Source organism: Elephas maximus, chromosome 9 (assembly GCF_024166365.1).
Source record: "Elephas maximus indicus isolate mEleMax1 chromosome 9, mEleMax1 primary haplotype, whole genome shotgun sequence".
NCBI lineage: Eukaryota > Metazoa > Chordata > Mammalia > Proboscidea > Elephantidae > Elephas > Elephas maximus.
Window position 1 is genome coordinate 30249839 of NC_064827.1, and position 23714 is coordinate 30273552.

The window sequence follows — 23714 nt, forward strand, 5'->3', positions numbered from 1 at the left end:
CGCACCTTTGTTACCACTGCCTTACAAGAGAAAATCCATCTTTTACTTACGTGTGACTCAAACAAACACACGTAGAGGTTTAAATGACTCAAACGGGAATATGAATGAGCACAACTTTTCTATTAATTATGATCAAGAAAATTCTGACATTAACTCTGTTTGATGTAACTTTTAACTTGACTTTCAACTTTATCCAAAGTTTCTTTAAACAGAAAACATTGTGCCCTCATACAATACTCCTTTTTTGTTCTCAGTGGAGGATAGTTTGGGTTTTTCTCTTTTTATTTTTAATTTTTTTTTCATTTGTTTGGTTTTGGTTTTGCCAAAATAAATCTGAACTGCACAGGCCTTAAGGCAGTTCTTTCTAACCAACAGTGCATCTCAAACCATTAACACAGCTAAATCACTGAGGTACTTCATCTTTTTACCTCTCCTAAAACATTATTATCCTTCTTAATAAACTGGCAACCAGTTTTTTATGGGGAGGTTTTACACAGAGAGTGGCACTTACCCCTCCTGCCTTCAGCAACTTTCTTCTAAATTCCTCTGTGGGGTTGTTGAAAGTTAGCTTTTCACAGCGGAGGTGATTCACTGGTGGATGGCCTTCAAGATGCAGGAATAAGTCATAATCAAATCGGACTTTCTTAGGTTCTTCCTGGGTGTTTAAAAAAAAAGAGGAAAAAAGAGAGTTAGGCATAAGAAGAAATAAAAACAGCAAAGGTTTACTCCTCATAAGGAACAGAAAAGAACCAGACATCTAAGAACTGTAGCATCAAAGAAATACTAGGGAAAAAAATTATCATGCAATTGAAATAGCTGATAAACTAGTTCCTTGTGTTAGGGGAAAAAGAAGAGGAATGAACTCATCATCTTCCCCCACACTCTCTCAAGCAGTATGACACCAACAACCTGCCACCCAACTGGAAACCTCTAAAGCCACTCTTTCCTCTTCCCGCCTCACCCCCAGCCCCATCAACAAGGGCTGCTATGATCTCTCCTAAATATTTCTTGAACAAGCCCAGCAGTCCCTACTGTCAATGCTCTTACTCGTTGCCCAAATTACAATAAATTCCTTCCTCTAATAGGTCTTCCTACTTCAGGACAATAGATTCAAAAGACAGACAGGAAGGACATTCTTCAATTCCTCCTCCATTCACAGCCTCAAAATTATCTCTCTGAAAGAAAAATCTAGCCATTTTCAATCCCTGATTTAAATTTCAACAACCTCCAATGACAATTAGGATAAAAAAAAATCTAAGTTCACTTGAATGCCACACAGGGCCTTAATAATCTAGCTCTTGTGTTCATATCCCACCATGCCCCTTCTGCCCATCTGATAGCCCAACAACACATCACTTGTTGCTGGTTGCTTCCCAGTACTTACCATGTTCTATGTTAGCTCTGGTTTTCACTCTTGCTTTGTTTGACTACCCTCAATGTCTACTTTCTGCTATATCTAGCTAAGTTTTGCTCATCATTCTCCATTCAAGTTTCACTTTCAGGAAGCCTTCCTTGAACTTCATTCCCCTGTCCACTGCCTCTCCTCTGCTCTGTGCACATCTTCCCCTTATCTTGATACATCTTAGAATAGCTGTCTCCTTATATATTCCTTTTCCCTACTAGATCTTAAGATTCTTCAAAGTAGGCACAATGTTTGCATCATCATCATCCCCTCAACAACTAGTTTAGTGCTTCCACATTGTAGGAATGTAATAAATATCTGTGAAATAAATAAAATAATAGCATTTTTCTGAATAAAGAACTTTGGTTGTTTTGTCAGGTGTCAAGCTGGCTCTAACTCACGGTGACCCCATGTACAACAGAAGGAAACGTCTCCTGGTCCTGTACCATCTTCACAATGCTTGCTCCAGTCCATTGCTGCAGCCACTGTGTATTCTGAGTGCCTTCCAGCCTAATGGGCTCATCTTCCAAAAATGTATTAAACAATATTCTGTTCTGATCCATAGGGTTTCATTGGCTAAGTTTCAGAAGTAGATTGCCAGGCCTTTCTTTCTAGTCTTTTTTAGTCTAGAAGCTCCACTGAAATGCGTCCATGGTTGGACATGGGTGACCCTGCTAATATTTGAAATACCAGTGGCATAGCAGCAACATGCAAGTCACCACAGTATGACAAACTGGCAGACGAGTGGTGGAATAAAGAACTAGGAGGACATGATGGCATCATATTAAAAAAACAAAAAAACACAGTAACTAGATGTTGGCTGAACATTTACAGCTCTTTACAGACTGATTTTTAAACATCTGAAGCAAAATGAAGACTGAGGAAAATAATAACTAATATGTACTCTGACATTCATCTCCTTTGAATTAGCTGTGAGTACCATTTTGTAGATGAGGAAATTAAGGCACTCAGAATTTGTGATATCACTAACATGTGTGGAAACAAAGCGATTTGAACCCAATTCTTTTCACTCAAAAGCCTTAGCACTTGAAACTTCTTCAGAATACAGACATTAACCTACTACAACTGCATAGTTTCCACTGCCTCATCCAGACTTCCCCAAATCAGAGTCTGTACTCATTTTCTCACCACCTCTTCTCTTTCACTAAAATTGCGTGGAAGTCACTCCTCTGTCATTTCAAGATGCCACTCTCTCCTGGTTTTCCTCACAGCTTTCTAGCCATTCCTTCTCACTCTTCTTCACAGTCTTCTCTTCTTTCTCCATAGACCTTTAAGTGTTCCTATCTTTCTGGAAATTTCCCCAGGGAGATGGACCCATTCACAGGTAGTTAATTCCACCTACACAACAGTGACTACTATCTGAATCTCCAAATCAGCTCACACTTGAGGACCATATGCATACGTTCCATAGTCATACTCAAGATCTCCATTGGCATGACCCACAGTAACATCAAACTCACGCATTATCCTAAATTGAGTTGTCTTCATCTGTCCTTTTCTTATATATTTTGACAAATAGCATAAACCACCCCTAATTCTGCCTTCTCCCTCACTCACCACAGTCAAATTGTCTCTGAGTTCTACCTTGTATTCCTTTTTAGAAAGAGAGATAGTTGCCATCAAGTCTACTCTGATTTATGACAACTTTATGTCCAATGCAATCAAATGTTGCCCACAATTCCATCATCCTCATGATCGCCAGAACATTTAAATCCAGTTGTACGGCTACTGTGCCAATCCATCTCACCCTCACTGGTCCTCTATTTCACCAAACATAATGTCTTTCTCCAGCAATTGATCCCTCCTGATGACATGTGGAAAGCAAGTAACTCAGGCAATGTTCTGCTGTGATCCATAGGTTTTTATTGGTTAATTTTTAGAAGTAGATTGCCAGGCTTTTCTTCCTAGTCTGTCTTAGTCAGAAAGCTCTATTGAAACCTGTCCACCAAGGGTAACCCTGATTGTATTTGAAATACTGGTGGCATAGCTTCCAGCATCAGAGCAACATCCAAGCCACCGCAGTACAGCAAACTGAAAGATGGGTGGTAGATTTCTCCTTGGGAATTCTAAAACCCACCCTCTTTACTCTAGTTGCCATCACTATTGCCTTACCTTTGACCTTCATCATTCCTCATCTAGATAGACTCCTCCCTATTTTTTAATTTACCCCATTCTACCTCCCACAATGAAAAGAGAGTGATCTTCCTAACACAAAAATCAGATAATGTCTTTCCATTGATATCAATGTCTTTAATGGCTCATCAATTTTTATAGGATTAAATCGTACTTCCCTGGAATAACCATCATTCTTTTACTACCTTACCTGTATTCCTTTGCTTTCTCAGTACACTCTCTCGACACAATTTTTTAAGCACTTGCAGTTCCCCAATACTTCATATTATCCCATGCATTTTACTTCTCACACATAGTGCTTTTTGTGCCTAAAATGTCTTTCTATTCCAAAATACCTCCCTCCTTTGTCTGATTAATGCAAAGGCATTATTCAAGAATGAGCTAAAGCATTAACTCCTCTGGAAAGTGTTCCTAACCCTCCCCATCAATCTGAATTAGATATACCGCTTACAGGGCTCTTCCATTAGTGTAATTATCACATTATGATCATTTTGTACATATCTGTCTCTCCTCTACACTGTAAAACAGTCAACACAACCTTAGAATTAATTAAAAACAGAAGGAGGGCAGTTTTATGCTTTTTTTTTTTTTTTAAATTGGCAGTATAAATTGGTAAAGCCTTTTGGGAAGGCATTTTGGCAATATGTGTCAACATACTAAACACATATGACATTAGACTCAGTAAGTCTACTTCTAGGAACCCATTCCATGGAAATATTCAAATATTTGTACAAAGATATATATTATAAAATGTTCAGGGCAGCATTGTTTACAATAGCAAAAAAATCGGAAGGATCTGCATTTGAGTATATCATTACCATGGACTACCAATCAGATGTTTAAAAACCCTGACTTGGAAAACACTCCAAAGCATATAGTCAAGTGAATAAAAGGCAAGCCATGGAAAAACATTAAAGTATGAGCTACATGTTGCTGCCAGTCTCTACAATGACACACACTTTATCTGTGTAAATCCATGGGGTGCTACCAAATATTTAATAATGATTAAATGGGGTCAAGGTAATAAAACTGTAAAGTTTTATCTCATATACTTTTACTAGGAGACTATATTCATAAATTAGTTGTATGCTTTTTTAACAGAAAAATATATCAATGAATATAATTAATTAATGTGATGAATAGAAAAAGAATGAAGTACTAGCAACATCACTTCATAGCCCACAGCAGTTTAAACAAACAAAAAAATCACCTTTCAACAAAATTAAGGGTAAAGACTCCAGAAAATGACTCCTTTCCTGTGAATCCTAAGTCCAATTTTCTTTTAAAGGTTTTGCTTTTTGAATAAGGAAAAAATAACCCATCAAAAGTTGTGTTCTGGCCAACTGGATATCTTTTCACGTTAATCTATGCCCTTCAGAAAAGATGCTTCTTCAAAGTTCAAATAAGAAGGCAGGTAATTTTTTCTCTGCGTAAAACGAATATATTTCCTAGAGCTGGAAATCCATTTCTGGCAACAACCAATTCCCCCTCTTGTTCTGCATCATCTTTAGTCCTAGACATTTACTTGCGTGCTTTTCCTGAGGACAAAATGAAACAGAGAAGCATGGGATCCTTTCAAACCTAAAGTGCCACAATTAACTATGCTTCAACGTGCCTGTCTGTTGTGTTTCCAAAACAAACAGGATTCTTACAGACAGGTTTATTTTGTTGAGCACGAATATGGAATAAGACAGGATCAATGCATAGGAACTCAAAAGAGTAGTACTGGAGTACTGCCAAAGAAGTACTGCAGCTCCACAACCCTATTGGCTTCTGACCTCAAGTAAATGAGCAAAGCTAAAGATAGGTCTATCGGAAGCAGGGAAAGCCAAGATGATAATGGGCCAAGGACAGGACAATATCCATAATATGTACTAGTATAACTACTACTATAACTTCATGTGGGAATCTTGCTGCTTTCCGTCATCACCTATGAAAATTTTGAACAACACTTCTTTTATAAACCATTACTGTAACGGATCTCCATTCTTTAAGACAGAGTTGAGTAAACACCAAGGATGACTAAAATGATCAGTATTCAAAATAAATGAAATGTACATTCTGGAGCAACAGTCTAACCTGTAACCAGTTGCCATTGAGTTGATTCCGACTCATAGCAACCACGTTTATGTCAGAGTAGAACCGTGCTTCATAGGGTTTTCAATGGCTGGTTTTTTGCAAGTAGGTCACCACGCCTTTTTCCTGAGATACCTCTGGGTGAACTCCAACCTCCAACCTTTCAATTAGCAGCTGAGTACATTAATCATTTGCACCACTCAGGGATTCTACTAAATTTTCACCCGTGGATCATGGATCATTTCAGTAGGAAAAGAAACAAGAAATATAGGTGGCTCTGCTATCCAAATCAGAATATAGCAAAACTTGATTTCTAAGACACTCTATAAAGATAAATGAAAACAAGTGAGGGAGCAATCATTTCCATTTTAATTAAAAAATTAACAACATATAGAAAAGTACTTAAAATACTACATCTATGTGCCTTCCACTGAGATTATATGGATGTTAATGTTTTTACCAGGTTTACTGTACCTTTTTTTTAAGAAATGAATTTTATAGGTAATAAATTTCTTGATACTTCCTGCCTATATTCCCTCCTCTCCTAGTAATCATTATCCTTAAGTTTCTGGGTTATCATTCCAACATATGATCTTGTACTCCATATGTACACTTCCAAACACCATTTACTTGTTTCAGTAGTTTAAAAAAAAAACATGAATTATACTATACCATACATACACACACACACACACACACACACACTTCTGCACATAGCCACAAAAGTAGACTCAAACACACCAGTGATCATCAAGATGGCGCAAGACTGGACAAAGTTTTTTTCTACATACATATGGTCACCATGAGTCACAGTCAACTCAATGGCAACTCACAACAATAACAACATACTTCTGTAACTTTTCAGTCAGCATGTTTGTATTTGAGACTTATTCGCGTTGCCACATTAACTGCTACACGGAATTCTATGCATTATGGAGCCACCAGTGTTTTACCCATATCTCTGTTGTTGTTGTTGTTGTTGTTTGGTGCTGTGGAGTTGATTCTGACTCACAGTAACCCCATGGGACAGAATAGAATGGCAGCATAGGGCTTTCTAGGCTATGATCTTTACAGGAACACATCACCAGATCTTTCTCCTGCAGCGTGGCTGGTAAGTTCAAACTGCCAACCTTTCGGTTAGCAGCCAAGCACTTAACCATTGTGCCACCAAGGCTCCTTTATCCATATCTCCATTGTTGTTGTTGCTGTGCGCCATCAAGTTGATTTTGACTCAAAGTGACCCTGCAGGACAGAGGAGAACTGCCCCACAGGGTTTCCAAGCCTGTAATCTTTATGGAAACAGACTGCCAATTCTTTCTCCCATAGAGCAGCTGGTGGGTTGCAATCACTGACCTTCCAGTTAGCAGCTGAGAGCTTTAATCCCTGTACCACCAGGACTCCTACCAATATCTCTACATAAAAAAACATAGGGCCAATTAAGTGTATGCCACTTTTTCATATTACGAACACTGAAATACGTATGTCTCCTTATGTACATGTGAAAACAGCAATTATTACTAAGCATAAAATATTAAAGAAAATCTAAAACTAGAAAACAGAAATAAGCTAATCCGGATACCAAAACAGAAAATCTACTTTGTTCAGCCTAAAAGTCATTTTATAGTGGCCTCAAAGGAAAAACTGCTTTCTTTCTCATGTGCCTCTTTCTTCCTTCATATTTTAAGAAATTAAAATTTCTAACAAAGTGAATAATACGTCTTACAGTTATAAAAATGACTACCCAAAGAGCCTTCGTTACATCTTGTTTTTCTCTCTGTTCCATGAATTTCAATAAGACTGAATATACGGGGGAAGGATGGGAGTGAGTTAGCTGTTGACTCTTCATCTTTCACTTGTTCTCTTTTTAAATATCATGTATGAGGGAATTCAAGTTATTTTTATAAAGCAGGAAACTGGGCAATTCATAGATTTCTCCGCTCAACCAAGAGCTTCTAAAAATGACAAGAAAAAAAGAGAGAAGAGAAGATATTTCAATGAAGCCTTACTTCCAAACAGAAGGCAATGCAATGTCAAATTAACTCAGGTGATGGAAAGAGAATGGTACAACCACTATGGCCCTCCGTAAGAGATCATAACTGCCCATTCCCTAATTTCTTTGGTACAAGGCTTCCTCTGACTCCAAGGCCTAGACTTTTCATCTAGGCCTGAAGTCTAGATGAAATAAAAGCACTAGATATGACGAGTGTGAGAAGAGAAAGAAAACCACCGTATGATCTCCATTAATTAAACTCCTATGATATTAAAGTGTGTAATGAGGGTGGAGGAGATGAGCTCTAAGTTCGTTCCTATAAACAACTATTTGAATTAAAAACCAACACAGCCAAAAAAAAAGAGAGGGCTAAGTAAACCCTGGTGGTATAGTGGTTAAGAGCTAGGCTGCTAACCAAAAGGTTGGCAGTTCGAATCCACCAGGCACTCCTTGGAAACCCTATGCGGCAGTTCTACTCTGTCCTATAGGGTGACTGTGAGTCAGAATTGACTCAACAGCAACGGGTTTTAAGGATGTGAATAGACATTTCTCCAAAGAAGATATACAAATGGCCAATAAGCACACGAAAAGATGTTCAAGGTCATCGGGGAAAGGCCAGTAAGAACCACAATGAGAAACCATGTTGTAGAATGGCTATAACTTAAAAAAATAAAAAGAATATAAAAAAATTAAAAAAGATAAGTGCTGGCAAGAATTTGAAGAAATCGGAACCCTCATACACTGCTGGTGGGAATGTAAAATGGTACAGTTGCTTTAGACAGCTTGGCAATTCCTCAAAAAATTAAACAGTTACCGTATGACCCAGCAATTGCATCTAGATATATATCTAAGATAATCAAGAATGCATGTCCACATAAAAACTTGTACATAAGTGTTCATATTAGCCTTGTTAATAATAGCGGAAAAGTGAAATAACTCAACGTCCACCAACGGATGGACAGACAACATGTAGTTTACCCATGTCATGGAATATTATCCAACCATAAAAAAAGAATGAAGTATTAATAAATGGTATAACATGGATGAACCTTGAGAACATCATACTAAGTCAAAGAAGTCAAACACAAAAGGCCACATAGTGTATGACTCCATTTATATGAAATGACCAGAATAAGAAAGTTTGTACAGACAGGAAGTAGATAATGGTTGCCGGGGCTGAGGGAGGGGGAAATGACGTGTGATTGCTAATAGGTGCTGGGTTTCTTTTCAGGGTGATGAGAACATTCTGGAATTAGTGGTCATGGTTGCACAGTTCTGTGAATATAATAAAAACCATTGAGTTGTACACTTTAAAAGAGTGAATTTTTTATGGTATGTGAAACATATCTCAAAAAAAAAAAAAAGCCAAAAACTAGTCTCTTAAGGAAAATCAAGCTTGAGATGAGAAAAAAAAATCAGTGCATATATGTAAAAGGATATCATATAACCACATATAAATGCATCTCAACAAATTCTGATTTGATGAAAAAAATATGTGGACAATTCAGTGGTATTACCTCTGAGGGAGGTAATCATTGTTCTAGCAAAGACTTATTGCTTTTAAGGCATAGAAGTCAATAGAGAGAAAGATCTAGATCAAGAATCTGGTTTTAACACTTGCCAACTGTGTGTGGCCTTAGCGAGCTACTCAACCTTTCTATTATTCAGTTACCTTTTCATTAAAGTAGAAATGATAGCACTTAAAAAAAAAAAGCACTTACCACTCAAAAATTCTTACAAATCTACTAAATGAAATAACATCTGTAAAGGGCTAACGGAGTGCCAAAGGTAAAGTAAGCACTCAAGTATTTAACTAGACAGGAAAGTTACTGTCAAACGTGTCCCAAAGTATAAATCTAAGAAAAACCCAATTAACAGGGGTAGCAGGTTTGTAGGGAGGTATTATAATGCCTGAGAAGACAGGCTTAGGAAAAAAAAAAAGTATGGGAAATAAAATCTGCTTCTGTCATCCATACATTCCTACTTTATTGTTGTTGTTGTTAGATGCCGTCGAGTTGGTACCGACTCATAGCGACCCTATGCACAACAGAAAGAAACACTGCCCAGTCCTGAGCCATCCTTACAATCGTTGTTATGCGTGAGCTCATTGTTGCAGCCACTCTGTCAATCCACCTCGTTGAGGGTCTTCCTCTTTTCTGCTGACTCTGTACTCTGCCAAGCATGATGTCCTTCTCCAGGGACTGATCCCTCCTTACTCTTATTATCCTAGCCCCGTTTTATAAATACAGAAAGAGAGCCTCATAGAGGTTGAACAATGCTTTACAAAATAATCTTCACAATATTATAAAGTTTGTGTTCTGCCAAATACCAAAAAAAACAAACCAAACCTGGTACAGTCGAGTCGATCCCGACTCATAGCGACCCTATAGGACAGAGTAGAACTGCCCCATAGAGTTTCCAAGGAGCGCCTGGTGGATTTGAACTGCTGACCCTTTCGTTAGCAGCCGTAGCATTTAACCACTCACTACGCCACCAGGGTTTCCAATATGTCCTGCTAAAAACTTTTAAAGTCCAGTAGAATCCATAATATTGCAATTTGAAATAATTGTGTGTGTGTCTCAGCTAAAGATAAAATGAGATTATTCTTTGTAAGGCTCAAGAATTCTAGAAATATGAAAATGAGAAAAATATTTCACGGTAAGACCATAATTTATCTTTTCCATTTTACAAACATATTAATCTTCTTTTTCAAAATGGTAATCACTCTTCTCTTAAAAGGAACATTTAGTGAATTTCCTATAATCTGACTTCATACAGTTGAACTTATCTTTTTTCTCTCCACTTCCTCTGTAATTAAGGGTAACGATAGCCAAAATTCCTAGAAGACAAATTTAACTTTTATTTTAAAATCATCTAGTGATAGAAGTGCTTATGAGTCAAAATTATTTTAAACATTATTTGGTTAATGGAGGATCTTCTACTGAAAGATAAATGTGTAAAGATTACGTACCTTGTTTTTAAAATAAACCTCAATTGGCAAAATGAAACCAGCATACCCAGATTCTTCTACTTTGTAAGGTGGATCTTTGCACACTGCAACATTAAAAAAAGAATATAGGTGAGATGGGAATGACAAACACACATTCCTTTTTATTTAAAGAAAAAATAAAATCTCGTTCTACCATCTAGATCACCCCCCCAATTTTCATTGCCCCTTGAGAACTCCACAGCTAAATCCCTAATCTATGATTTACTTTTCCAGAAATTGTAACAATATTTCCTAAAGAAATATTTAAGTTGTTTACTTAAATCTTGGGGTAGAGGGGGAGTTCACCACAGTCAGCCATAATCATCAGTATCTTGACCTCCGATTGCTATCACCTCACCCTAAAGCTTTAGGAAAACTGAAGATAGCTCCTTATGACCCAAAGTTTAAGAACAACTCTAAGTTTCCCGAGAAAAGCGTCTAGTCTTTAGTGTAAATCACTTCACCTCTAAATTCCTTGCATCTGTGAAAAGTCCTGATTTCTATATCCACATTTTGCAGGGGTATCTTCCTTCCTTAAAAAAAAAAAAAAGACTATCCCAAACCCAGAGTCTCTCAACAGTATCAATACCCATTAAGACACACCACCTCTGGGCCCAAAAAAGAATACTTACTGAAATACTGCTCTATACACAAAAACTTAAAATCTAAGCACATTATAAGAATATATAAGAAATAATAAGGACTATGTATTTTTTGTGAAGTTGGAAGGAAGTAAGATTATTTGGAAAGCTCTTAGGCAATGAGAGAGACCCTAAGAAAGTATGGTTTTATCTCACTAAAATGTCCACTAAGCCGAAACTGACCACACACACACAAACAAGAAACAAACCCACTGCCGTGGATGGAGTTGATTCTGACTCCTAGTGACTCTATAGGACAGAGCAGAACTGCCCCATATAATTTCCAAGGCCATACTCTTTACAGCAGCAGACTGCCACATCTTTCTCCCACAGAGTGGTTCGTGGGTGCAAACCACCGACCTTTCCGTTAGCAGCTGAGTGCTTAACCACTGCACCACCAGGGCTCCCAAATCAACTATAAGTCAACTGAAATTATTCCAGCAAAGAACTGTATTTTGGTAGTATCACAAGAAGTAAAGATATATATGCCGAGTAGTACCAAGACACATAACCCTACTACTCCAAGTCCTCTTCAGCAGGGCTCCAGCCTACCTTTCCAGGCTTCCTCCCTTTGTTGCCTACCAAACCTGCTGTGCTTCATTTAAATGCATTATTTCCCCCCAAATACGCGGGTTTATGCCAGCATGTCCCACCTGTGCCTTCTTCTGTTATTCCATCACATCTTAAAGCTGCTCTTGATATCCTTTGCTAGTTCAAATCCCAGCTCCTGCTTAAAGCCTTTCTAGACCACAAGGTACTACCAACTCTTCATTTTACACTCCCAAAGCATTAACTGCCTGAATACTTGCTTGATACTCGACAGATTTCCTTATTACCATAAGTTCAGGAATCTCATCTAATTTCCTTTCATTCCTCAAGGACAGAAACAGTGTTTACCTCAGGAAGGTAAAAAGAAATAAAGGCTCAGGGTATGGTATCTTTTATACCTAGGTTCTAATCCCTAATTCACCTCATACTAGGCAGGCTATCTCTGGAAAGTTACTTCACCTCTCTGAACCTCAGGCTCTACTTCTGGACAGTTGCTGAGGCTTAAGCAGGATGATGCATATAAAAGACACAGCACGGGACTGGGCACACATTGAGTTCCCAATAAATGACTGAAGTGAGGCTGGAAATCTAACTATGAAGTACCCAATCATCTGGAAAATTTTTGGATGGTAACAGAAAGGAAAAAGCAAGTAGAGAGCTCTGGATTTGCATCAGGAGACTCAGGCTCACAACACTTAACTAAGGATTTTCTAGATTGCCTCCATTTTCCTCCCCCTTAAAAAAAAAAAAAAAAAATTTTTTTTTTTTTTTTTTTAACCAGGAGGATAACTCCACCTATACATCTGTAAGCATAGCTGTCAGGATGCTAGAAGATGATGGGTAGCAAGACACAAGTGCGAGACATTTTTATTACAGAGGATGATAATGAACACGAAAATTGGTGAGACATTCCACTGATACAAATGTGATTACAAAGAGGTGTACTGAAAACAGGATTTCACCGCTGGGTAGTCTCCCTTAGCCCATCTTAGGAAAATGTCCCCAAACTGACATCAAGAAGAAATAAATCAGGAAGGAGATATCTCACCTGAACTTACAAGTTTCTATATTAAAAATAAAAAAGCAAAAGGAGTCAATCCTCCATCCCTGACCACCTGCCAATCTCTCTTGAATATTCAAATACACTGAACACTGAGGGACATGCCACTAAATATACTGAAAGCCCAAAACCCCATCCAAGCCAGAGGGCTGTGACACACAGAACATTCTGGGCTGCAGAGCTTTTCAGAAGAGCCGATTCAGTGTCCAGGTTGCTTGGGATTAATCATGTCAATGTCATTTGAAAGAAGTTTATTCTGTGGGCTGCTGAACATGGCAGAGAAGTTCTAGCTGTTTCTCTGTACCCCCTTTTGTATGTTGCAAATTTCTTTAGCAGATAAGGAATCTAGTCAATATACGTGTTAATACTGCAGGGATTTTGAAGGGTTTGGGGCAAGGGGCAGGGGTTGTCTTGTTTTACAGGGTGCCTTTCATGGGGTACTTGTCTATACTGGTGAGTGATCTCTGGCCATCTGTTCTCAGCCTATGACCAGTTTATCCTGCCATAAGAAGGCTTCTTCTTTATTGTGGCGGATACCCTGACAGCTCTTACACATCAAACTTGTGCCCACTATGTCAATGCCATTTGCAAATAATGACCAAGACTCTCTTAGTATATTAAAGGTTTGTACACAGGTGTGTAGATCGAGTTAGACACAGAGGAGACCGACAATGAAGTGCATGAATGACACATACAGGTTTATTACCGTGGGTTCATGAGTAGAGAGGGGTACCAACCAGGACCAAGAGGAAGTTCATGCAGAGGGGTGAGCTCAACCAGCTGGTGAGGTGCAAGGCAGGGAGTAGCCCAGAGGCCACACTTTTATTGGGGTTTAGAGCATTGCTCGGTACATTTCCCACAAGTATGTAGGGTTGGTGGGTTTGAAGTATGCACACCTCAAATTCCTGGGGGTTCAGGGAAAACTGGGGCATAAGGCATGGAACATGTTATCTAAGTGAGCAGCTACGGGCAGGACAGCTGACTGAGTGACTTATCTGTGTGGGGCAGGGGCAGAAGAGGAGCTGAAGATAGGAACTAGGATGGATACTGAGGCAACAAGATTATGTAAGCCACAAATTGGCTTCATAATTGTATAATCATTTTCTCTATTCTGCATGCAAATTGCTCCTATTATAGGAAACAGCTGTTAGTGAGCATACCTTATACTTGAAGGTCTTAGATTTTTCTCAGCCCTCCAAAGGAAATGATCTGTAATGTATTAATATTCTACAGAAAACTGGTTTTATAAGAAACTGTGTACCAACTCATACCTCAGTTATTTTTAAATGCAAATTTTCATAAATAACAATGAACAACATCTGTAAATTACCCTGAGTTCTTAATAAGAAGCATACTGTCGCTACTTTATATACTCAATAAGCATGCCAGGAAAGCAGTAGCAATGTCAATACAAACTTGCAGTTCTAAACTGAAGGAAAGTCAAATAAGGAGAAGCTATTTATTTATTTGGGTATTTTATAATAAGAATCTCTAACATGAGTTTCCAAACTAGTTCTGAAAAAAATAGGAGTTAAAACTAAGAAACATTTTAGCCAATATGGATAATACATAAGATATAAAGCAATTATTCTTTTATTTATGTAACATCATTCTTAATCTTATTCTCATTGTGTTTTGCCTCCTTCTGTATAATAGGCTAATTTTTACAGGCAGGTCTCCCACCGACCCTCCTCTGTTAACATCTTATAAGGTATTGTGTCCAAGGGTACGCAGTAGGTACAATTGCTTTTGTTTTTGTTTTGTTTTTGATTACTTTTTTAACTAATAGCACCATGGTTGGGATTTCCTTTTTTGTCACTCAGCAATACTTGTCAATATAAAAGTTCGGTTCCTACCCTAGTGTGTCACAGTTGGGTGGTACAATGGTTAAATGCTCAGCTGCGAGCTGAAAAGTTAGCAGTTTGAGCCCACCCAGTTGCTTCGAAAGAGAAAGACCTGGTGATCTGCTCCCATAAAGATTACAGCCTGGAAAACCATATCAGCCAGTTCTATTTTGTCATACAGGGTCACTATGAGTGGAAAATCAACTGGACAGCACCTAACAACAGCAACAACAAGCATCTTAAACCCTTCGACTCATCCTTCTTGTTCTTTTCACCAACGTCAATGCCCTCTGGTCCTCCTCTGTGACAGGGTGAGGCAGCTTCCATTTCAGAGGCTGCTCCTAATCCAAAATTCTATTATCCTAAAGGGAAGTCGTAAGTGCTTCTAACTTAAAAGTGAAATGCATTTTGTTTTTTAGTATCTTCATTTAAGCCTAAAACATCTAACAGCTAAACACATCTGCTATTAACACAATCAGAAAATCAGGACAAGATAAAAAAAGTTCAAAATCATGCCTGAGTATTTTAAAGCGTATTCTGCCAAAGGCTTTTTTCTTAATTAGAGAAGAATTCTACTTTTATTAGACCAGGAAAAAAACAAATACTGAATTTCTTTAACAGAAGCTGCTTCCATGAAAAAAAAAAAAATCTGTAAATTAGATTTTCATTTTCTTGTTTCCATTCTTACTATGAAGTCAGATTAAATCTACTAAGACCCTGTTTTACATCTATAAATCAAACTAGAAACCTGATTCCTCAGGAACTTGATATAATTTAGTTAAAAGTGGCATATCAGCTCAAGTATTAAGGAACGAGACAACAGAACACACTGACAGCATTTATGAGAAACACCACGCTTTTAAAAAAAGCCAGAACAAAAAATTAAATCTACTGTTCGCACATTAGGCAAAGTACATTACGTAAAGAGCTGTTGAGTGTTATGATTTTACTATATATTGCACTTGTAACATCCTTGTTCTTAATCACATTGAAGCATATTACACTGCTTTTTAAATAGAATGTATCCTGCCACAATGCAGTTAATAGTAATTCCAGAACAGCATGCCCATAAGAAAGATAGGTTGATGAATAGGTTTATGCCCTATTCAAGAAGATGAAACAGCTCAATAGAAAGATTAAATAAGGCTCCTGCCAGTGGTTGAATCTTAGAAGATCACAACTCAAACCAAATGTTACAGGCAAAGGTCAAACAAGAGAATAATTAAGGCCCTAACTTGAAGAGCTAGCTAATATTCACTCATTCAGCATAAGTCAGAAGAAAAATCCCTCCTCTTAAAGTGTGATCGTAATATCTTCCACTGAGTCACTTCCAATATGTACATTATAAAACTGAATGAAGGTGAGCTGAGTTGCAAAACAGTCTTTACAGAGAACCACTCCAATTATGAGACTATTAGACCTTAAGTATAAAATCACACATTAAAATCTTATTATGTCATACTTTAAGAATAAATTCTAGGTTATTAAATATCAAACATTAATAGAAATAGGTATTTTGCTAAGAGCTTTTCAGTTAACTTTTGTAGAATTGTTATAGTTCAATGTATTTATATAATAAATAAAAGGAAGTTTACAAAGAATAAGTAAGCGCTTTGTGACCAGAATTCTTTTCCATTTTTTGAAATGAATGGCTAGCCACCAGTCCCAACCCATTCTAACAGGGGATTTAGCTAGATGGATGAACATATTCTTCTGTATGTACACATACCACCTATGAAATAGAAATACAAACTCAGCTATAAGAAAATGTGGAAAGTGTAAAATGCTAAAAGAAAAGGAAAGAGAAAAGGTGCTTATCATGCTAGTAAATATTTTTTGGAGGCGCTGTAACCTCATCTAGAGAAAAGCTTGGTTTATTTAAATTTACCATGGGACTGCATGATTTTATAAAAATTTTTCACTCCAGGTACTGCAATTTCCTATATGGAAAAACCCACTATCTGATTTAGTCTCTCTCCAAAATAGCCACATTTTTGGACAATGACATTGAAATCACCAAGTGAACTAGGTAAATCCTGTGAATTAGTACATGTATGCCCATATCATGCTTTGTAGTAAATATAATTAACCAGAAACCCTACCAAAAAAATCAAGTAAGCTTCTCCTACTGTAACGATTCCTTTTCCTTCATATTCCGCTTTCATGGAGAAATGGTGGTAGATAAACTTTGAATCCATCCAGCTATAATCTGAGGTTGTGGAGGGTACAGACTAAACAACACAATTTAAAATATCACAGGAAGAAGTTTTTAATATTTTATAATGATTTATTTATAAGTAAATGCATCTGCTCTCAACATACTAGCTTCTCCCTAATAACCACACATATACTGCAAATAAGTCATTTTCTTTCCTACTTATGACAGAGAGCAGAAAGGTACTTGAAGGCAGCAAATATCAAATAATTTCTTCCTTAGAGATAATAATAAAGGTATGATTTATTCAACACCTTTCACCAAGTCCCTGAAAGATTGCTAATGTTACATAAATCCACAACATAAGTAAATAAACAGCGCAAGAGACCTGCCAGCAACCCCTTTTTACAGATGGAATATGACAACTTAAGCAATTTGCCCAGAGGTCAGAGAGCTAATTCCTGGCATTCAATCAATAGGTATTTATTAATGGCTTCTATGCCCAGTGCTCTGTACTGGATGCTTGGGAAATGCATGAAAAATGTTTTCTTCTTTTGGTTTATTTGCATCTTCTCATTTCTTACGATAACAAAAATTCTTAACTTGTACAATAAAAGAAAAAATCTTGAAAACAGGTGAATTCAAGAAGAGTCTGGAGAAGAGAGAGTTCTCTGGGATGTGAATAGGAAAGCCAGAAAGAACTGAGATCTGGGTCTCTCACCTGTGTTTCCTTTCACTGTCTATACCTTTTGCCTAGCAAAAAAAAAAAAAATCCCCCAAACAAAACATACATTAATGATTCAATTTCAGAGAGAAATCAGATTTAGATTCAGCCAATCTGTCTTGCTCTGACATTTACTAGCTACAGTAGCTAACTTTAGGCAAGTTACTTCTTTCTACTTCATATTTTTCCATCCATAATATAATAAAAAACATTATTTGTAGATCAGATTTTATATACTACGTATTTTATGTGAAAATTGCTTTGTAAATCCTAAATTCCTACCAAACATCAGTCATAGCACATAGGTATTTTGCCAACAGGTGTGTGTACTTCCACTAAAAGGGGGCAAGAAGAAGGTGCAATTTAACCGAAATATTTGATCAGCCAAGAGTTAGGTGATAGAGATATTAAAACATAGTGTCTGCCTTCAAGGACCTCTTCCATTATTTTATGGCTGTAGAAACCTAGTTATTAAAAAAAAAAAAAAAACTTGCTGTTGAGTCAAATCCAATTCACGGTGACCCCGACCCCATGTATGACAGAGTAGACCTATGCTCCACAGTGTATTCAGTGGCTGATCTTTTGGAAAATGACCAGGCCTTTCTTCTGAGGCTCCTCTGGGTAGATTCAAACCACCAAACTTTTAGTTAGCAAGCTGAGCACTTAAATATCTGTGACACCCAGGAACTCCTATAACTCTAGTAGGGTGTGGATATTACACCTCCACACCAATATAGCAAGTAGAATGAAGACTTGAAAAAAAATACTAGGATAACACTGTACTTCTAAACTATTAAGATGAAATACATTATGTAAGTTTGGAATTTTCTTCATTTGTTTACAAATATGGTTTACATGGACTTCATATTTTGGTTTAACGCTTTTATTAGCTCTACATTATCCATCACTTTGGAGCCCTGGTGGCACAGTGGTTAAGAGATCGGCCGCTAAACAAAAGGTGGCAGTTCGAATCCACCAGCAGCTCCTTGGAAACCCTATGGGGTAGTTCTGCTCTGTCCTATAGGGTCGCTGTGAGTTGGAATCCACTTGACAGCAAGGGCTTCGGGTTTGGTATCCATGACCTTCCTCCTAGCTTCATTTAGATAATGTGTTATGGCTGTCAAAATACATGTTTCTAGGGATTTGTTTAGATATTGAAAACCCGAACACTATGTAACTCTACTGAGATTTCCACATGCCTAAAAATTATTGAGGTAATAGAAAATAAAATTATAAACTGATAAACAACTTTTTCAAGTTGTCAATGAATTTCCTGGGGTGGGTTAATCTTCTGGGATGGTTCCTCCCACCACCACCCAATTACTTCCAACAAGTGCGTTGCTGTCCACTCACTCACTCCTCTCACAAACACTTCACATTTATCAGACCCCAGGATGAAAATGCAAGGATGAATAAAATAAGGGCTTGTCCTATAAAAGACTCTAATCAGATTATTTTCTATCTAGACATTTCAGATCCCAATTAAGAACTGCAACTCACCTCCCCATTTCCAGTTGCTGCCTTGAATCAATACAGGTGCCAAGTCTTTACTGTCCATAGTTGAACATTCTAGACTGAACAAACTTCAGGATTGTACTAACACAGTGGTTGAGATCTCGGCTGTCAACCGAAAGGCTGGCAGTCCGAATTCACCAGCTGCTCCTTGGAAACCCGATGGGGCAGTTCTACTCTGCCCTATAGGGTCACTATGAGTTAGAATCGACTCAACAGCAGCAGGTTTTGGTTTTATATAGAAATTGCAATGTGAGCATGTACAGGTTCCTAACTCAAAAGTTCTTGTTAATAATGTTTTTTTACAGAAGCTTTTTATGAGTTGTAAGCTGTAACGCAAATATCAAATAAACCAAATTGACAAATATCTTAAATTATCTTAAATTCCAATCCATATCATTTACTTAACATTATCAGTTCAGCAACATAATCACAATTCGATCATCCCCTAGTCAGTCAAGACTGGATCACCCTTCACAAGAAAATTCAACAGCCATTCTTTCCATTTCGGCTGTGTTACTAGCACTGTACTTAAAAAAAAAAATCTTAGCTAAGACTCCATTAGTTCCATTACCCTAGAGCAGTGATCCCTGCATCGGCAACATGAGCACCACCTGAGAAACTGTGAGAAGACAGGCTTTCTCAGCCCCTACACAGATCTCTTGAACCCGAAACTCTGAGGGTAAGCTTTAGCAGTCTGTTTTCCCAAGCTTTCTAGGTGACTCTGGTGCCCACTCCAGTTTGGGGGCCACTGAACTAGCGATCCTCACACATACTCACCCTCATCGGAGCAGAGGCACACTGCTGTCAATCACTTATTCTCAGTGCTCCTGTCACATTGCTGTTTTCTCCTTCACCAACCAGGTAAAGTTACTTCTTTTATCCCATAAATTACATCACTTTCTAAACCATTTTTTTTTGTTAAAGAACTCTATACGATGATCCTCTAAAAATTCATTTTCTGTCAAATACTATTTGAACAATACAAAATTGTTATAACGTTCAGTTTCACCAACTCTAATTAAAAAAAAAAACAAAGAAGAATGACAAAACAAAATGCTCGCGGGTAAGCTTATGATTTTTACTGTGATAATAACACAAGTGGTATGCCTGGAAGATACAGACGTGCTCACGGAAAAAACTTTCTACGCATCAGATGTTAAAAACAGTTGCTTTTCATTGGTTACTAAGAAATAGAATTGGGTCCAAAACTGCAACTTAATCCACCAGATAATACTCAAACTTTTCCCATAAAAAATGAAAAGGACGGAGTAATCCTGTAATGTCACTGCTATGAAAACCATAAACCTAAAAAAAACAAAGCGAAAGACAACAAAAAACCAACTATGCTAATAAACTCAAAAGAGCAAAGTAGCTGCAGGCTGCTTCCCAGTAGTGGACTCAGAGCCTGGCCCACACACAACAACGAACTACAAAACATAAATAATGATTGTGCAATTTTCAAACTACTACTGCACTACTTTGTAGTGATTGCACAAATAGAATTTATTGTACCAGACTCTTTCTTGATGTCTATTCCTAGAAAGCTAGAGATGATGCCCAATACAGTGTCAAATGCCTAAAGACACAGAATAAAGTTGACTCCTTAACTGATGATAAAATAACCAGCCTTTTGACACACACGGACTCTGACCCAACTGCAGCTGCTTCTGATTTCCAAGTGTCAGCTGGGAGTATCTTTTACTGTCTCTCTGCTCCTAAACTTGCAATATATCATTTCTGTGGACTTCAACATTATTTCCATAACTCTTTAATTACTGCACTGCTTTGAAACAAAAGATTCTTCAGTAACTCCAGCTTAAGACCACACAGAAAGTTTTATAATAATTGGCTTACATAAATGAGTTGAGTAAATTGGAGGAGGGGGTTTGGAGTGGTAGTATATGTTAGACCCTAAATGCTACCTAAATTTAGATTAGATCACCTTGAAAATTATACTTGGGTAGATATTAATGTCTAAATGCACCCATGGATACCTGTATTTTCAATAATTAGCCAATTAATATTCATTATGCTGAGTCGATTCTCGTTATTGCTCATAAATGGCCTATCCACTGTCTGCCCCTATATAGAAATCCATACATGACATATGGGTATTGTTATTAGCTGCCATTGAGTTAGGTCCCAAATCATGGCGACCCCATGTGTGATAGAGTATAACTGCCCCATAGGATTTTCTTTGCTATAATTTTTACAGGAGCAGATCACCAGGCCTTTTCTCCACAGAGCTGCTGGGTGGTTCAACCATAACCTTTCAGTTAGCAGCCAATCATAAACCGATTACAAACCCACTTGCGCCATTCAGGCTCCTATACACTACATATACTTATTCATACACTGCAAGTCTCAGTCTACACAATATCCCCTGCCTTCATTCAGCAGAAACTTTGGGCGCCACATCTTAGCTTTTATCCCATCTTGGTTTGATATCAACCTCCCTAAGGTCCCCTCTCTGATCCAGCTGTTGGCTCAAGAAGATAGTGCCCTATAAGCGGTTTTGATCAAGGAAGAGAAAAAAGCAGACCAAGGAAGTATTCTATGACTATAATTTAATGAGGACATCTAGGAACTGATTCTGAAGGCAACATCCACGGAAAGCACTTTAAAGAAATGACATTCAGTTGCAAGAACATGCTCTAATATGTCTATTCCAAATCCCACCGGAACTCACTGAATATTTTTAAATGATTCATAGGTGCAAAGGAGTAGTGTTCCAACTGATGAAGTACTTTATTATCATAAGGCAATATCCAAGACTCGTAGCTGAACTAGGATAACCTGATTCTATGAATTTATCAAAAGACTATGAGCCTAATATGGCCACTCACCAAACCAAAGCTTCAACGCTATTAGATACTGTGAAGCAATGGCAAGAAAAAAGAGAGAAATAAAGAAAAGAATGAAAAATCCATTGCCTTAAGAGCTGATTCCTGCATTTTAAAGGTCAGTATGATTTACACAAACTTAAGGCTCAAGGTGAAGTTATTTGTGCCGATGCAATGGCAGCTCTAGAAAGCAGAAACTCAAATGCAGCAGAAATGCCAACCACTTGATCATTAACAAGAATGCTTTACACAGTAAATTTTTATAATGTGAAAGAGGGCAACTAAACTGATATCCCTCAATAATTTATATTAAAAAGGCACATCACATATCCCTAAGTCTTAACAAATTTTTACAAAGTTACCCATCAATTCTCCTTCCTCAGAAGCCATCCTGCATTTTATTAACTTGATAAAATTTCAAATTCTGATCTGTTGCATTAAAAATAAGGCACAAAGCATCTTATCGGATGTTAATAAATGTATAAGACTGTTTAACACATAATAGTTTCATACAACTTGCTACTATGATACTGCTGTACTGAAATGACTCATACATATATTAAAACTATCCAACAGAAATATATCATTTATAACTGATTAAATATGGTGACTGCCTAATTTGTTTAAAAAAATTAAAAACCCAGGCCTAAGGTGCTTGGGTTAGGATTGAAAGTCCCCTATTTTCATATTGATTTTATGGCGAAAATCACATCTGACTTCCATTATTTTGGCTTACATTATCTGTCTTTTCCAGGAATTTGGCAAATTCTAATTATGAGGGCTACTGACCCACCAAAGTTGAGTCTTTCTCCAAAAGAGATATTTCATTTTAATGGGTTGAAAGCAGCATATCAGCAAAGCCATCAGTCAGGGTGTTATTTCAGTTAGCAGCAAAACTGTCCAAATGGAACAAACTATGCCTTTCACTGATACATATTTTCCTAAATATTAGGTATGAGAATGCTGACTGAAAATCTCTCCAATGGTTCTAAATTTATTTGATCCAAAAACAGGAACTGACTATCTCAACATTAAGACTCCTATTCGGTGAACACATTTCTGGAGAAATGCTGCATGATGAATATGGTTAATAAATCAGGGCAAAAACTGGTGCTGAAGCAATGAATACATTCTCTTGATTTTGTGCCATCTTCTCTACAAGTTTTGAAGAGGTAAGTCAATGGGTTTTTTAAGCATGCTGTTGTTGTTGTGTGCTGTCGAGTCCATTCTAAAAAACCGTCACCCTATAGGACAGAGTAGAACTGCCTCATGGGATTCCCTAGGCTGTAATCTTTATGGGAGCATATCACCAGGTCTTTTCTCCCACGGAGCCACTGGTGGGTTTGAATTGTCGACCTCTCAGCAGCTAAGTGCTTTAACCACTGTGCTACCAGGGCTCCTCTGAAGCATGCTGTTGTTAGGTGCTGACGAGTTGATTCCAACTCATAGCAACCCAAAAATGACAGAGTAGAATTGCCCCACAGGGTTTTCTAGGTTGCAGTCTTTATGGGAGCAGATCACCAGGTCTTTTCTCCCACAGAGCCACTGGCTGGGTTTCATTTAAGCATGCTCCAAACCAAAACCTAACCCATTGCCGTCGAGTCGATTCTGACTCACAGTGACCTTACGGGACAGAGCAGAACTGCCCCACAGTTTCCAAGGAGCTCCTGATGGATTTGAACTGCTGACCTTTTGGTTAGCACCCATAGCACTTAACCACTACACCACCAGGGTTTCCTTAAGCATGCTAAAAAAAAAAAAAAAAAAAAGGC

The 23714-nt window shown here is 37.7% G+C and overlaps 1 protein-coding gene across 3 annotated transcripts in view; it reads right to left on the reverse strand.

The window, feature by feature from the left end:
* MLLT3 (MLLT3 super elongation complex subunit) overlaps positions 1-23714 on the reverse strand; it is a 298768-nt gene that overhangs the window by 119121 nt on the left and 155933 nt on the right. For 2 of the 3 annotated variants that reach the window (XM_049896453.1, XM_049896452.1), the window contains exons 3-4: positions 10594-10676; positions 512-655 (exon numbers count right to left, since the gene is read on the reverse strand). In XM_049896453.1, the coding sequence (XP_049752410.1) occupies positions 512-655; positions 10594-10676 (227 nt within the window). Of the gene's footprint in view, positions 1-511; positions 656-6985; positions 8994-10593; positions 10677-23714 lie in introns of those variants that run through there. The other variant, XM_049896454.1, reaches the window with a different exon arrangement.